Raw genomic sequence first — 15,631 nt, 5'->3', positions numbered from 1 at the left:
AGAATTAAAGAATTAAATCAGGGGCTGTTCTGGTGGCATAGTGATTAAGTTCGTGTGCTCCTCTTTGGCGGCCTGTGGTTCATGGGTTCAGATCCTGGGCACAAACCTACACACTGCTCATCAAGCCCTGCTGAGGTGGTGTCCCACATACAAAATAGAGGAAGATTGGCACAGATGTTAGCTTAGCAACAATCTTCCTCAAGCAAAAAGAGGAAGATTGGCAACAGATGTTAGATCAGAGCCAATCTTCCTTACATAAGAAAGAAAGAAGGAAGGAAAGAAAGAAAGAAAGAATTAAATCAGTATAAGAACAGTGGGAGTCAGTGGCACTTGAAGCACAGCCAGGTTTCACCCTTCCCTCTGTCTCAGCTTAGCATATTTACAGCTCCACTCCAGACTGGTGTAACTAAGAACAGGGCTTCCTTCCTCACTCTCCCATTCCACCTCCATCTCCACCAGCTCTCAATGTAAGGCTATGCTATCTCTCAGGAAGGGCAGATCACAGTATTTCTCATTCTCCCAAATCCAGCTCCAATTGTGGAAGCTAAATTCCAGGTGAGTTCAGTCGCGACATCAGTGGCTGTCTTCATCCTTTCAGCCCCACTCATATAGCAGACGCTCTATCCCAAGCATGGTAGTCAGAGAATACTGGGGCCCCAATCACTCTGTCCCCAGTCCTATCATAAAGCAGAGGATTCACGATGAGAGATGCAAGCAGAAAAGACCATATGCTATTTTCTGTAGTGCCATGCATGTAGAACAGAGGTTTAACTCCAAGAGAAGTGGGCCATGATGGAATTAAATTATAAATCAATAACAAAAATTTGGAAATTCACAAACATTTGAAAATTAAATAATATACTCTTAGATAATCAATGGGCCAGAAAAGAAATGACATTGGTAATTACAAAATACTTTGAGATGAATGAAAATGATCAACATACCAAAACTGTGAGGTGAAGCTAAAGCGTGCTTGAAGAAAATTTATAGCCATAAATATCTATCTTGAAAAAGGAAATATCTCAAATCGACTACTAAACTTTCACTTCAAGATACTGGGGAAAAAAAGAACAAACTAAACTTAAAGCAAAAAGAAGAAAATAATAATGATTAGATTCATGATTAGACTAGTGGAAATTAATGAAATGGAAAAACAATAGGAAAAAACAACGAAACCAAAAGTGGGTTCTTTTATAACACTGAATTAGTAATTTTAAAACGTACGAAGTAGAAAAACTCAGGTCTAGATGGATTCACTGGTGAATTAACCAAACACCTAAAGAAAAAATAATATCAGTACTTCACAAACTCTTCCAAAAAACAGAAGAGGAAAGAACGCACCCCAACTCTTTCTATGAAGCCATTTTACCCTAATGTCAAAACCAGACAAAGACATCACAGAGAAGAACGTTAGAACAAATATATGTGTCAATATAGCTGTAGATATCGTCAATAAAACACTAGAAAATCAAATCCAGCAAAATATAAAAAAGATTATAGGCCATGACCAAGTGGGATTCATCCTAGAAATGCAAGATTTATTTAAGATTGGAGAAAAAAAACCAAATACTGGATTTATATACATATAAAACTCTAAAACAATAGCATGAAGGACGAAAACTCCATGACAATCTCACTAGAGGAATATATGTAGAAAAAGATTTGACAAAATTCAATATCCATTTATGATTTAAAAAACACTCAAAAATTAAGCAGAAAAAGAAATTTCCTCAACTGATAATAGATATCTGTGAAAAATCCACAAGTAACATTATACCTAATGCTACAGACTGAATGTTTTACCCTAAAATGATGACCAAAACAAGGATGCCAACTCTTACCAATTTATTCAATACTGTCTTGGGGGTTCTAGCCAAGTCAATTAGAAAAAGCAATGAAATAAAAATTATCCATATTTTAAAGGGGGAAATAAAACTATTTCTTTTTGCATATGATCTGATTTTTTATATGGAATATATTAAGAAATCTATTTTTTAAAGTATTAAAACTAATAAATGACTTAAACAAAGTTGCAGAACACAAGATCAACATATAAAAAAGTCAATTGTATTTCTCTACACTAGCAATGAATAATCCATAATTGAAATTACCAAAAAAAAATTCCATTTACAATGGCATCAAGAATCATAAAAATACTTAAAAATAAACTTAGTTAAGGAGGTACAAGATTTGCCTACTGACAACATTGTACACAAAAATACTGCTCAAAGAAATTGAAAAAGTCCTAAATAACTGGAAAGATAAATGCCATGTTTACTGATTTAAAGACTTAATATGGTTAACATGGCTATTCTCTCCAGATTGATTTATAGATGTAGTGCAATCCCTATCAAAATTCGAGTTTGTTTCTTTACAGAAATTAACAAGCTGGCCTCAAAATGGGCAGGCATCCAGAATAGTCAAAACCATCTTGAAAAAGAAAAGCTAAATTGGAGGATTCACACTTAGCAATTTCAAAACTTACTACACAGCTACAGTAATCCAGACAGTGTAGTACTGACATAGGATACACATATAGATCAACTGAATAGAATTAAGATTCCAGAAATAAACCCTCACATTTCTTGTCAATTGATTTTTGAAACAGACACCAAAAAGTTCAATGAAGAATGAATAGTGTTTTCAACAAAAGGTGCTGCCACCCAAATGTCCATCAACTAAAAAATGGCTATATAAAACATGGTAGATCCATAACATGAAGTATTATTTGTCAACGAGGAAGAGTTGAGCACTTATACTTACCACAAAAAGGATGAACCTTGAAAACACTATGCTAATTGCAAAAAGTCAGTAACAAAAGACCACATGTTATATAATTCAGTTTATATAAAATGTCCCAAAAAACCAAGTCCACAGAGACAGAAAGTAGATTAGTGGTTGCCTCTGGCTGGATGGGATGGAAGGTCATGTGATGTGACCGCTCACTGGTAGGGCATTTCATTTGCAGATTATAAAAATGATCTAAAATTTACTGTGGTGACAGTTGCACAACTCTGTGAATATACTAAAATCTGGCAATCTTTTACATGTTAAATTGTATTGTATGAGAATTTTATCACAACAAAACATTTTTTTAAGGAAGAAAATTGTAGCTTACATAAGGAAGGTAAAGAGAACACACGTGTTCAAACTACTCTCATCCTAAAAGAAGGAGAAAATATGTTTGGAATCAAAATTAAACTAATAATAATAATACTAGAACATAAATACAAAGATAATCAGCGATCTATAAATTTGAGGAATCCGTGAAAGAGAAAGCAAAGACAAAATAACATAGACAGATGAAACTACAGCCCAAAAAATGTACAGGAGAATATGGAAGGGGAAGTGGAAGCTACCCTAAGGGAGGCTGCAAGTTCGGAGGTGGTGGATTAGAGAATTCCACTGAAATATCCAGTCATTATACTTCTGTCCTCTAACCCCAACCTGGTCCTCTTTGTGCCATATTTTAGCCACAGAGAAATTTGCCTAAAGGTGGAAAAAATGGATATGAATGGTTCTGCCACCAGGACAGTTCTGCACTTTAATGCTCTGGCAACATCTAGGAGGAACAGAGAATCCCCGTGCCCAGACGAAGAGCTAACAGTGGATTCTCCCTGCCCACGACAGGATGTCTCCTCCCTTCCTCATGGTGCAGAAAGCAGTCAGTCTGTAGTAAATAGAAACAATACGCAGGAAAACATGAACAGAAGATATTAAATATATAGAAGATCAGACAGTGAAAAATTCCTAAACACATCATTTCAGGTGGACTACAAATTGGCAGGGAATAGTCCCATGTAGGCACACACACACACACACACACACACACACACACACATTTTAACATTACGTTAAGTAATAGAATATTAATCCAGAATAGATTTGGAAGTGCCCCCACGTCAGTGCTATACATGTAGCATACCTTAGAGTACCTTCTCTTGTCCCCCAAAAATTTAAATATGAAGAGAGAAGGAGGGGAAAGCAAAGCTGCTGACAACTGTCTTCACATGTTAGGGTATGGCTAGATCAGAGCCTGATTTATTTTCTTTCTTTCTCTCTTTCTTTTTTTAATATAATCTACCAATTACAGATATGACATGTAGGTAAAGCATAGTTCTGGGGGATTTTTTTAAGGTGTACATTTTTTGGTGAGAAAGATTGGCCCTGAGCTAACATCTGTCGCCAATCTTCCTCTTTTTTTTTCTTTCACCCCAAAGACCCAGCACATAGTTGTATATCCTAGTTGTAATTCATTCTAGTTCTTCTATGTGGGATGCTGCCACAGCGCGGCTTGATGAGCAGTGTGTAGGTCCGCACCCAGGCTCTGAACCTGCAAACCCCAGGCTGCCAAAACAGAGGGCGCAAATTTACCTACTCGGCCACAGGGCAGCCCCCAGAGCCTGATTTCTTAACAAGCCATAGTCCTTAGGCACGTGAATACTTAGCGCTTTCATCTTCACTCAGAAAGAAAGTGAACAAATAAGCTAATCCTTTAACAGGAAATATATAGAAATGTTTGAGGACTTTCTTGGTATTCAAGAAAAGTTCAGCGTCAGCTAGACTCTACCTAATTAGGTGTGGAAAGAGATGGGGAGAGAAGCACAGTCAGTGTGCATGCCTTCAGAACCCAAAGCGGCCTAGTAAGCATTGTGCATCCTTCTTGTGGTGGGAAATGCAAGGATAGATTTCCTTTACTGTGGAACAGATGTCCCAGCATGTCACAGAACACTGGACCACTAAAAGTTGCCAACCACGCTCTGGAGTACATGTGTTACTAGCTACTTCTCCATCCCACATGAGTAGCTGATATGACATGATATGATTTCACCGTATCATCATATGCTTTCATTCATAGCTGAAAAGAGTGATAAGGTTTCATCATATCATTTTCACAGTGGACCATTCTCATGCTCTGTGGGATGTCCTACTGCTCCAGGTCTCTCCAGACTATATTATGACAGAGGTCTGGAGAGACAGTATAGCCTTGGGCCAAGACCATGAATGTGAGCAAGATGATGGAATAGGAGTTTTCTACCATTGTCCCTCCAAAGAACACTGATTTTGATAATCACCCGTGGACAAGAATATAATTGTGGGAGTCAGGAGTCCAAGGGAGAAGTTCTAGCACATCATTGGAATGAAAAATCCAAAAATAGATGCATTGAAGACTAGAAGAACAGCTTCACTTTGCTTGAATCACGATACCCCAAGGTGGCACAGCTCAGTGCCAAAAGAGATCCTTTCTTCCACATAGGAAAGTGAGAGCATAGTGAGGAAGCTCCTGGCTTCCCCATCTGTGCAGGGTGCTACACAGTTTCCTGAGGACTATGTCTTTCCCACCGCACCCAGAATACTAAGGGGATCTCCATGACTGAGGGACAGGGAGAGGCTAGGAGCACAGCAGCCAGGGATTGGAACTCACAGAAGGGATGCAGATCCTATTAACCACTTTGCTGATTTCATTAGGAAGCCTGCCCACAAGTTGACGAGGGATATCTCACCTCAGACCCCTTATCTGACCAACGCGGATTTTCAATACTCCATGCACTTCACCACCCTCCTTGGCTAGCTCCCTGTGTGCATCCTCATAGGTGGAGAGTGCAAGCTTTGGAAGATGGCGAGTGAGCCCACAGAAAACTGGCTGGAATCTGTGAGACTGAGAGAAAGCACCTAAAGTTGAACTATCAGCACCACCCTAAGAAAAGCAAACGAGATGGCAGTGGCACACAGCCTGGATCTGGAGGTTCAAAAAAAGGCATATCATCTTAAGAATTCCCCCACAAGAGGAAACAGGATGTGTGAACAATCGCATTTATAGAAAACATCTGAGATAGCCTCGAACTCCCGGTTAGGGCTGAGGGTAATTTTGTTAAGACTTGTCTTGTGACCTAACATACGGTCTGTCCTGGATTATGTTCCCTGTGTGCTTGAGAAGAATATGTTTTCTCCCTCTGTTGAAGTTCCTATAGATAACATTGGGTAATATATTTAAGTTGTTGTAGTAAGCCACTATTTCTTAAACAGAATGTAGAAGGCACTCAATATAACGGGAAAACAGCTTGATCTAAATTAATGCAGTAAGTTCTGTTCATCAAAGACACTTTCAAGAAAGTTAATATTAAAAAGAGGATTTGTGTCCTGTATATATAAGGAACTCTATAAAATCAATAAGAAAAATCAAACAAGCCAATGGAAAATGGAGAAAACTGTGGAACAAGCAAGTCATAAAAAAGTATATTCACCAATTAACCTTATGAAAAGGTGTACATCATCATTAGTCAGGAAAATGTGAACTAATATGAAAATCAGATAGATAGACTACAATCCCACAAGAAGTTTAACATTAAAAATACTAATAATCCCAGATATTGGTAAAGATATGAATCAGCAGGAACTCTCCCATGCTACTGGCTATTAGTGTAAATTGCCACAAACTCTTTCAAAAACTGTTTGATGGCATCTCAAAGTTGACCCAGCAATGTAACCGCTAGAATGCAGACAACAGAAATGCTTATGTTTGCTCCAAAAGATATAATAATGTTTGTAGCAGCGTAGTTGCTTATAATCGAAACCTGAACACAACTGAAGTGTCTAGGAAAAGAAAAAGTGACAATTTTTAGTGTGTTCATCTAATTATGAGAATTAACAAGGATGAACATCTGCCATCCACAACCTGGAAAAATCTCATACAGATGCTGTTGTGAAAGAGCCAGAAACAAAAGTATACATACTGTATTATTCAATTTATATATTTATATTCTATTGCACTATCCATGCAAATTATAAGCAGAACTAATCCAGGATGTTGGAAGTCAGGATAGTAGTTACTTTTGGTGTAGAACAGAGTATATTTATTGGGATAGCATAGAAGAGGATATCTAGTAAGGCTGTCTATCAGGATTGGCAAACTAGAGCCTGCAGACCAAATCTGGCTTACCACCTGTTTTTATAAATGAAGTTTAATTTGAACACAGCCATGCCGAAATAGAGATGTTCATGGCTGTTTCAAAGCTATAACATCAAAATTTGGTATTGAAGACACAGAACTGTATGGTCTGAAAAAGCCTAAAATATTTACCATCTTGTCCTTACAGAAAAGAAAAAACAAAAATGCTGGCCTCTGTTCTATATTGTTGACTGAGTTGCAGTTATATATAGTTAATCATTGAGCAGTACACTAAATGAAATGAATAATTTGCTGAATGACATTATTACCTTTCTATTAAAATTTTATTTGTGATTCAACAAATCATCATTTGCTTCCTATGATGTATCCAAATGTATTCTGGGTGTTTTAGAGAACGCACAAACAATAAAAAGCATCATCTTTGTCCTAGATAACTTCAAAATCTCAACAAGGAGTCACAAAGTGTCACTGAGGGCAGAGGTAGATGTCACTCTGTATGTTAGTGCTTCTCTGCTCATTAGGAACCAGAGACAGAAGAGAGGTCAAGAGCAAGTGAAAAAAAATTCTTTATCCTTTAAATGGAAGTTACCTGTTTCTGTATTTCACATTATCACAAATGTAGTTACTTAGAAGAACTCAAAATTTTATCTCACAGTTTCTGTAAATCAGGAATCTCCAGCTTAGCTGAGTCTCTGAAAGGCTGTAATCAAGGTGCCCTCAGGACCAGGGTCTCATTTGAGAATAGCTCAAATATTTGCTATAAAGATAGCTCTGTCTGAGCCCCAGTCTCTTGGCCATCAGTTCTGGGATGCGGAAGGAGATAAGGGCACCCTCCACCAATTTATGAGCCAACTTTGTCCTGGCCTTTGGCCCCAAGCAAAGGCTTCTGAGCTCCAGGGCAGGGGTGGGGGATGCAAGAGAATGCTACCTTCCCCTATGCCTGCCCATCTACTCCTCCGTTTTCCTTCCACCTTTTGGGGCACAGGTGGCTGTGCCCTGCCCTGCCTCTGTCTTTGGGAAGCATAGCCTGCCTGACTGGGGAAGAATATGCTTTCACGATTACATAGCTATTGGCAGGATTCAGTTACTTCCTTGTGGTCTATTAGAGAAATTAGGGATTCAGTTTCTTTCTGGCTATTGGATAGAAAACATCACATTTAGTTTCTAGCTGGTTGTTGACTGGAGAAGGTCCTCAATTATTTGCTATGTGGGCCTTCCCAACAGGACAGCTTGCTTCATCAAAGCCAGATCCTGTGAAACATAAGTATAGAAGTGGTATCCTGTCACCTTTGCCATATACCACTGGTTAGAAGAAAGTCACAAATACTGCCCACACTCAAGAGCAAAGAATTACACAAGGGCTTGAGGACAAGGAGGCAGGGGTAATCAGAGACTATTTTATTATTTTATAATCTGTCCATTAAGAAAGTATTTGGGCAGAAACTCTAGTTAGATTATGTGCTCTTTGAAGGGAACAGTTTTAATTCTTTCACAGTGGCTCATAAAGTTTGGGGTACATATTTCTTCTCTCTTCATTGTCCCCAAAATTATTGCAGTGAATACTAGTTTGCTTTCTTATCTTCTCAGCATACTGAGAATCCATAGACAGTGACATGTGTCTCTCTATTCCCTAGTGCCTAAAACAATGTCTAAACTTCCCACTTCTACAGATGATTTGGGTTATTTGCTTTGCATTTAACATCCTTGTGAACCACTGGTTACTTGAGTTAGTAGGTAAGACCCTTCTGAGACGACACAGCGTTGTGCTATATTTAGAGATGGAGAGAGAGGGATTTCAGTTTTTCTCTGTCTACAGCCCCAGGGAGATTCCATATTTTCCCGATGGCCCTACAGCTCAATCCCACTTTACTATAAAGTCCATGGCTCCAGAACTGTGTCTTGTTCTCTCTCTGCTAGTGAAGACAAAGTCTCCTCTTCCCGCATGAAGCTGGTGAGGGGAGAGTAAGGTGCCCACTGTGTTGACTTTGTGCTTTGCTTGTTACCTATTTCCAAACTTTCATATGGGCTTACTGAAAAAGTCACAGAAGATCAGGGTCCACCCTGTCCTCAGGGATCCATATAACACACAGATATCTGACCCCTGCTAGTTTATAGTTAAATATTGTAAAGGTTTTTCTAAGACTGGATGGAAACCATGAAAACTGGAGTTTAAAAGGAACTATAGAAAACTAGCATAATGGGAATTGTAATATGTATACTTATTACAGAGTATTTATTCTCAGGAAATAAACTTTAGTATTTTAAAAAGCTTTATTGAAAAATGTTAATATTATAGCAGCTAACATTGGTATTATTTCATTTGTCTTCATAGAATTGATTTATCAATTTAAATATATTACTTTGAAAACTATTTTCAAAATTTTCGTTGAACAAGACTTTATAATATTTTTGTGGGTATTAATTCAAGTGCCTCTCCTATTTTCTGTAGTGTCTCCTAAAAACCCCTATCTTATCCTCAAATCATCATCCATCCCTTTATACTCTGTAAACAGAAGCAAATCGCCCCCTTATAAATCACAGGGGAAAAGGTGGGCTTTGGTTAAAAGGGAAGGAAATTCTGACATATGCTGTGACATGGATGACTCTTGAGGACATTATACTAAGTGAAATAAGCCATTCTCAAAAGGACAAATATGGCGTCATTCCACTTATATTAAATATTTAAAGAAATATGAAACAGATAAAGTAGAATGGTGGTTGCCATGGCTGGGGAATTTGGAGAATGGGGTATTAGTGTTCGATAAGTATAGAGTTTCAGTTTTACAAGATGAAAAGAGTTCTGGAGGTGAATGGTGATGACGGTTGCACAGTATTATCAATATATTTAATACTACTGAACCGTATACCTAAATAATGGTTAAGTTGGTACATTTTATATTAGTATATTTGGATACAATAAAAGAAAATGAAAAAAAACCCCTAAAACATATAGGCACTGCCTGAAAATGTCCCCTTGATAACATACCCATAAAACTCCATCAACATACCCATTTGCCACTTATCTCCAGTGTCAGTGGAAATGATAATCCTCATCTTTCTGAAGGCTAAATACTATCATACTCTGTACTTAATCTCCTACTACTTTCTTAGGCGATTCTTCTATACCAATTAATTACTATCATTCTATATTTTCAATCTCTCACTATCTTCTGTATCTTTAACCTCAGTTCATAAATATATATTTTTCTCCAAGTCTTTTCAATCTTGCAAAAGTCCTCCATCCACCTTACAGTCTTCTTTAGTCATGACCTGTTTCTCTCCATGCCTTTACTAAGTTTCCAGAATTACTATACATTGTGCCTCCACTACTTTTCTATTCATTCCTCAAGTCACTGTAGCAGGTTTTCAGGTTTCATTGCTGGACTTCAACTACACTTTTCTAGGGTCTTTAATGTGACCATTACATGGGCTCCCAGCTGCATTTGAGATTTCTAATCCTTAGCAGACCTGATTGCTTAAGCAATTTGACAGTGTTGTTCATGTAACACCCAGTTGTGACACCATGCTCTCTTGGTTTTTATGGTTCCTGTAAAGTGTTCAGTCTCATCTTACTTTAGTGTAATAGTCCTTTCCAATAACTTCTGCAGAGTTCCATCTTGACTGATTTTCTCTTATAACCCTACTTTCTGAGGTTATTCAACCACTCTGAGGTTGGATTAAAATGACACGTATACAATGATAACTTCCAAATCTATATCTGGAAAAATCTGGAGATGTTTGCATGGAGATCACGCCCACATGGGTACTGTAGACCCACAGATTACTTTAAGTGAATTTCTCTCAGTCATTTCATACATGGCATATTCAAAATTAAATGCATTGATTTTTCTTAAGCAAGTGTCTATTCATAGAATGTTATGTCTAATGGAGCTTAAAATTGTGTCAATATAAAAATACTTATCATCAACATGTATAAAGTTATATGGACATGTTTTCCTTGAATTTCAGGGTAAAAATGTTTATATATTGGGTAAATATCCATGGTTATAAATGCAGATGAATGTTAGAGTTTTATTTAGAGTTTTCAAAATGATAGAGTCCTTCAACATGACCTTAGATAACTCTCCTAAACAAAAGGGAATTTATCTAGATATTTTTGTGTAACAATGTAATTTATTATTTCTATAGGACGTGAGCATTGTGATGATAAATGCTACAAATCCAGAACAACATGGAGATCCTAAGTAACTTGACATCTAAATTTCCAACCTTCATGTTGACCAGCATTCCTGGCCTAGAGTCTGTCCATGCCTGGATCTCCATTCCTTTCTGTTGTCTGTATACCGTTGCCCTCTCTGGGAACAGCATGATCCTGTTCGTCGTCATTACCCAGCAGAGTCTCCATGAGCCCATGTACTATTTCCTCTCCATGCTGTCAGCTGCTGACTTGGGCTTGACTCTTTCTACAATGTCAACAACATTAGGCATCCTATGGTTTGATGCAAGAGAAATCAGTCTGGATACTTGCATTGTCCAGATGTTTTTCCTTCATGGATTTACCATCATAGAATGTGGGGTGTTGGTGGCTATGGCCTTTGACCGCTATGTGGCTATCTGTGATCCTCTGAGGTATACTGCCATTCTCACTAATTCCAGAATCATTCAGATGGGCCTCTTAATGATTATACGCACTGTAGTGTTAATAGTGCCACTACTCTTGCTCCTTAAGCCCCTGTATTTCTGTAGAGTGAATGTCCTTTCTCATTCCTACTGTTACTATCCAGATGTGATTAAATTAGCATGTTCAGATACTCGAGCCAACAGCATCTGTGGGATAATAGACCTCTTCCTGACCACAGGAGTAGATATACTATGCATCATCTTGTCTTATATCTTGATCGTTCGCTCTGTCCTCCATATTGCCTCCCCTGAAGAACGACACAAGGTCTTTAGCACCTGTGTCTCCCATATTGGAGCTCTCACTATTTTCTACATCCCCATGATAAGCCTCTCCTTGGTGCATCGCTACAGTCGATCAGCACCCAGAGTGGTCCATTCGTTGATAGCCAATATATACCTGCTTTTGCCTCCTGTGCTCAACCCCATTATCTATAGTGTAAAAACAAAACAGATTCGCAAGGTTATATTCAGTCTTCTCCTTACAAAATAAACAGAGATGACTGTTTGAGAAAAACCGGTAAAAAATGACTTTCACTGTAGACAAGAAACCGTGGTAGGTTATCGCCTATCAAATATTCTTTTTTTCCTTTAACCAACAAATATTTAGTAAGCATAATTGTGTTCTCATTCATAAAATTCCAGTATGACATACCCCTAAGATTCTATAATTCAATAACAGAAATATGAGAACTATAAGAATAAAATAATAAAAACAATACTCATAGCAATTAAATGACATTTAGTATTTGTTTATTTTTTATGTGTTCTACTAACAGCTTTTAATACGTATTCCATTTATTCTTCAAAAAATTTCAGTGAAATATATAATATTATTAATTAGATTTTAGAGATGAAGAAACTGAGGCCTAAAGACATTTAGGCCATCAAAGATCAGACAGCTAACATGGATCAGGGTTGAAATTTGAGTCCAGGATCTCTGTATCTTAAACATCACTCTCTTCACTAGTGTATCCCATTCTCTACCAAAACCTTCTAGGAAAAATGTTATAAGATCAAACATTAGAACTGGATCTCCCCATCCATTAATTATGCCTTTAAAAAGTTGTGTTGTCCTTCTTAGAGGATACGTTAGCTTGTTTTCTTCGTTCATAATTAGTAATACAAAACATAAAAATAGATAAGTCCTGGAATGTAAGTCATAGATCGCTATCCAGTATGGGACAGTCAATAGAAAACCTTCAGGATTAGGGACACTAGCTAATTCATTACAGGAAACAGGAACTTTGGAGAACTGGAAAAGATCATGATGTATTGTAGAATGTAAGGAAGCTTGGGGCCCAGGTTCTTAACCTTTTTCTGCACAATGGCCCTTTTGGCAGCTAGTGAAATCCATGAACCCTTTTCCACAAAACATCATGTATAAACATAGTCATATTATTTTCCATAAAATTTCCAATGTTTCACAAATGCCATGAGGTACCCACTCTGGTTCTTGTAACCAATCTAAGAACCGAGATAAATAATTTATGATGCTCTGACTATAAACAGTTACATATAGCTAGACCTAAAGTATTTTTGTTCCTAAAAAGGGACTATGATAACTATATCAATTTGAGAGGCAGGTAGAAACTTAAAACTCAGTTTTATAAAATGGGAGAACAGTTCAGAGGAAAATGGAGATGGGAAGCTGATGGGAGCCACATCAATTTTATTGAGTTGGAAATGTGGTAATAGGAGCGGTGTTTAATGTACATACAAACACCACAGGCAGCAATGTGATGGAGCCAGCCCCCGCCAGCTTGCAAGAGGCCATAATGTACATCTCTTCTCAACTCTGAGCTCAGGAGTGTCATATTGGCAGCTTGAAATCAGCATTTATACCATGCAAATTGGCATACACTACCAATGAGGATTTTATTTTTCATAGATTCAGTTTACCAGCACATCAACAAACGGGGGCCCACTGTATATTTGGCCTTGTGAGAAGCAATAGAAATTAAAAGATCAATAAAACATATTCCTCTGCGCTCAAGAAGCTTAAAGTCTAATGTGTGAAGTAGTGACATAGAAAAAAATTACAAAATAATGTGCAAAGTGCTATGATTGTTGATATGCAAAATTATAGTTATTGTTTTTCTTGCCATCTGATTCGAAAATGTTTCCAGACTTAAATAGAGGAGAAGTGTATTTTAGAAGAAACTCTGTGGAGGAAGTAAGGAGTACTTTGTCACCATTTTACTCCTGATGAGAGAATACTCTAGACAGTTTTAATTCATAGGTCCTGTCTGGACATAGCATTGAAGAATATGAAAACACAAAATCTTCCTTTATTCTTCTGTTTTCTCTACCCATCATATTCTTTCAAGTGAATTTAGATTACAAGATTTGTATTATCTGCTTAAAGAACATCTTTTGCTTGAAAATTGCTATTTTATAAAGGAATTGATTTGTAGACTTGCTTTAGAAATTTGGTTGTGCTTCCTGAATTTTATATTTGGGGGAGCTTTTTTCTGGTAATTCCACATGCCTGCTAGCTGCTTGAAGACTCAGAAAAATAGAAGACACAGAATATTAAAGTTCAAGAGCTCTATCTTGAGATGTTCAAAAGGCCACAGCATTAAAAAGTGTGCTTCCTTGGGGCCGGCCCCACAGCCAAGTGGTTAAGTTTGTGTGCTTTGCTTTGGTGGCCCAGGGTTTCGCCGGTTCTGATTCTGGGCACAGTCATGACACTGCTCATTAGGCCATGCTGAGACAGCATCCCACATAGCACAACCGGAGGCACTCACAACTAGAATATACAACTATGTACTGGGGGGCTTTGGGGAGAAAGAAAAAAAAAAAGATTGGCAACAAAGGTTAGTTCAGGTGCCAATCTTTAAAAACAAAAAGCGTGCTACTGGCTAAACCTGCTAAAGAAAAGATTAGACACCTTTGGAGAACTCTAGCTGGAACTGAGCAAGAGAATAAAATGATGGGAAAGGAAATGTGTTTGGGGAATTTTACAAGGTGCAAGAAAAATCTTGGACAATTTTATTTAGTTTGAGTTGTATTGTTGGTCTACAAAGCATCTAGGAAACTACATATGCATGTTACTTAGTATATTTCATTAAAGGAAACAGACTAGTGCTTGTGGCAAATTTATTAAATTACCATTCTAATAAATTTTAGTGGCTCAAAAGGGTACTATTAAAAAGATACTCATAGGAGACTCTTGAGGATCTGAGTAGCTCATCCCGTAGGTCACATGTAAGTATTAAAAAGAGCACCAGGAAAAAAAAAAAACAGCCGCGTGTATGTGAAGGCATATCCTTTTTGTCACAACGCTTGTCCAAAACCTATGTATGTGCCAATTCTTTCATTCTCCAATTGGCAAGTCCACGTCGCCTCCAGTAAATGAACTGTAGGCTACTTGTTATTTCTCATTTGTCATAATTATTATAATGTAAATTACATGTAAATTATATACAGTGTATTAAAGATGTTGTTTACGAAAAGACAATAACATGGAATTCCAGTTTTCAGAGCTATGTCAGAGGTCCTTAGTCTACATCAAATGATGAAGAACAAATCACATATATAAGTTTTAGGTTGAAAGAAAATATACAATGTAGATTAAAATTATTTTTATGACTCATATTTAAACAATTTTATTAGGTAATTAACCTAACCATCAACCCAGTAGAGTTGAATAAAATGACTTCTACTTTGCTTGTTTATATCACCCTCCTTTCTAGACTGTGAAATAAATCTTCAAGAGTGAGGGATAAATTAATTTGATAAACACTATTGACCACTGATTTTGTGTCAAGCACTGTGTTCATCAATCAGTTATATAAAAATTTTTGCTTTCACCTGAACAACTAAAACTAAATAAGATATTGTACCTGAATTACTTGGAAAATATTAATCACTATATAGATGTGAATTAATGTAATTTTAACGAATATAATTTTATTTCTGGAAGTTACTTCACTTGAGTTGCCATGCAGCCAAATTGACCTTCTTCTATCCACTGGACCACCACTTTCCAGCCACTTGACTTTGTAATTCTATTTTACCACTTGCTTCTGAATTTTAGGAATGCATTTTAACAAACATGTAGTGCATACGTACTATGTA

The 15,631-nt window shown here is 37.2% G+C and overlaps 1 protein-coding gene across 1 annotated transcript; it reads left to right on the top strand.

Annotated features, from left to right (window-relative positions):
* The first annotated feature begins 11,081 nt into the window (after positions 1-11,081).
* Positions 11,082-12,041, top strand: LOC106831703 (olfactory receptor 51F1-like). The gene has a single exon (XM_014842111.3). The coding sequence runs from the start codon at positions 11,082-11,084 to the stop codon at positions 12,039-12,041; it is 960 nt and encodes a 319-aa protein (XP_014697597.1).
* Positions 12,042-15,631: the final 3,590 nt, after the last annotated feature.

This window comes from Equus asinus, chromosome 20 (assembly GCF_041296235.1).
Source record: "Equus asinus isolate D_3611 breed Donkey chromosome 20, EquAss-T2T_v2, whole genome shotgun sequence".
NCBI lineage: Eukaryota > Metazoa > Chordata > Mammalia > Perissodactyla > Equidae > Equus > Equus asinus.
Note: the sequence above shows the minus strand (reverse complement) of the source record. Positions and strands in the feature narration are given on the sequence as shown.

What these genes read in the sequence shown, in the direction of transcription:
- LOC106831703 (XM_014842111.3), top strand. Translation starts at nt 11,082, where the DNA reads ATGCTACAAATCCAGAACAACATGGAGATCCTAAGTAACTTGACATCT.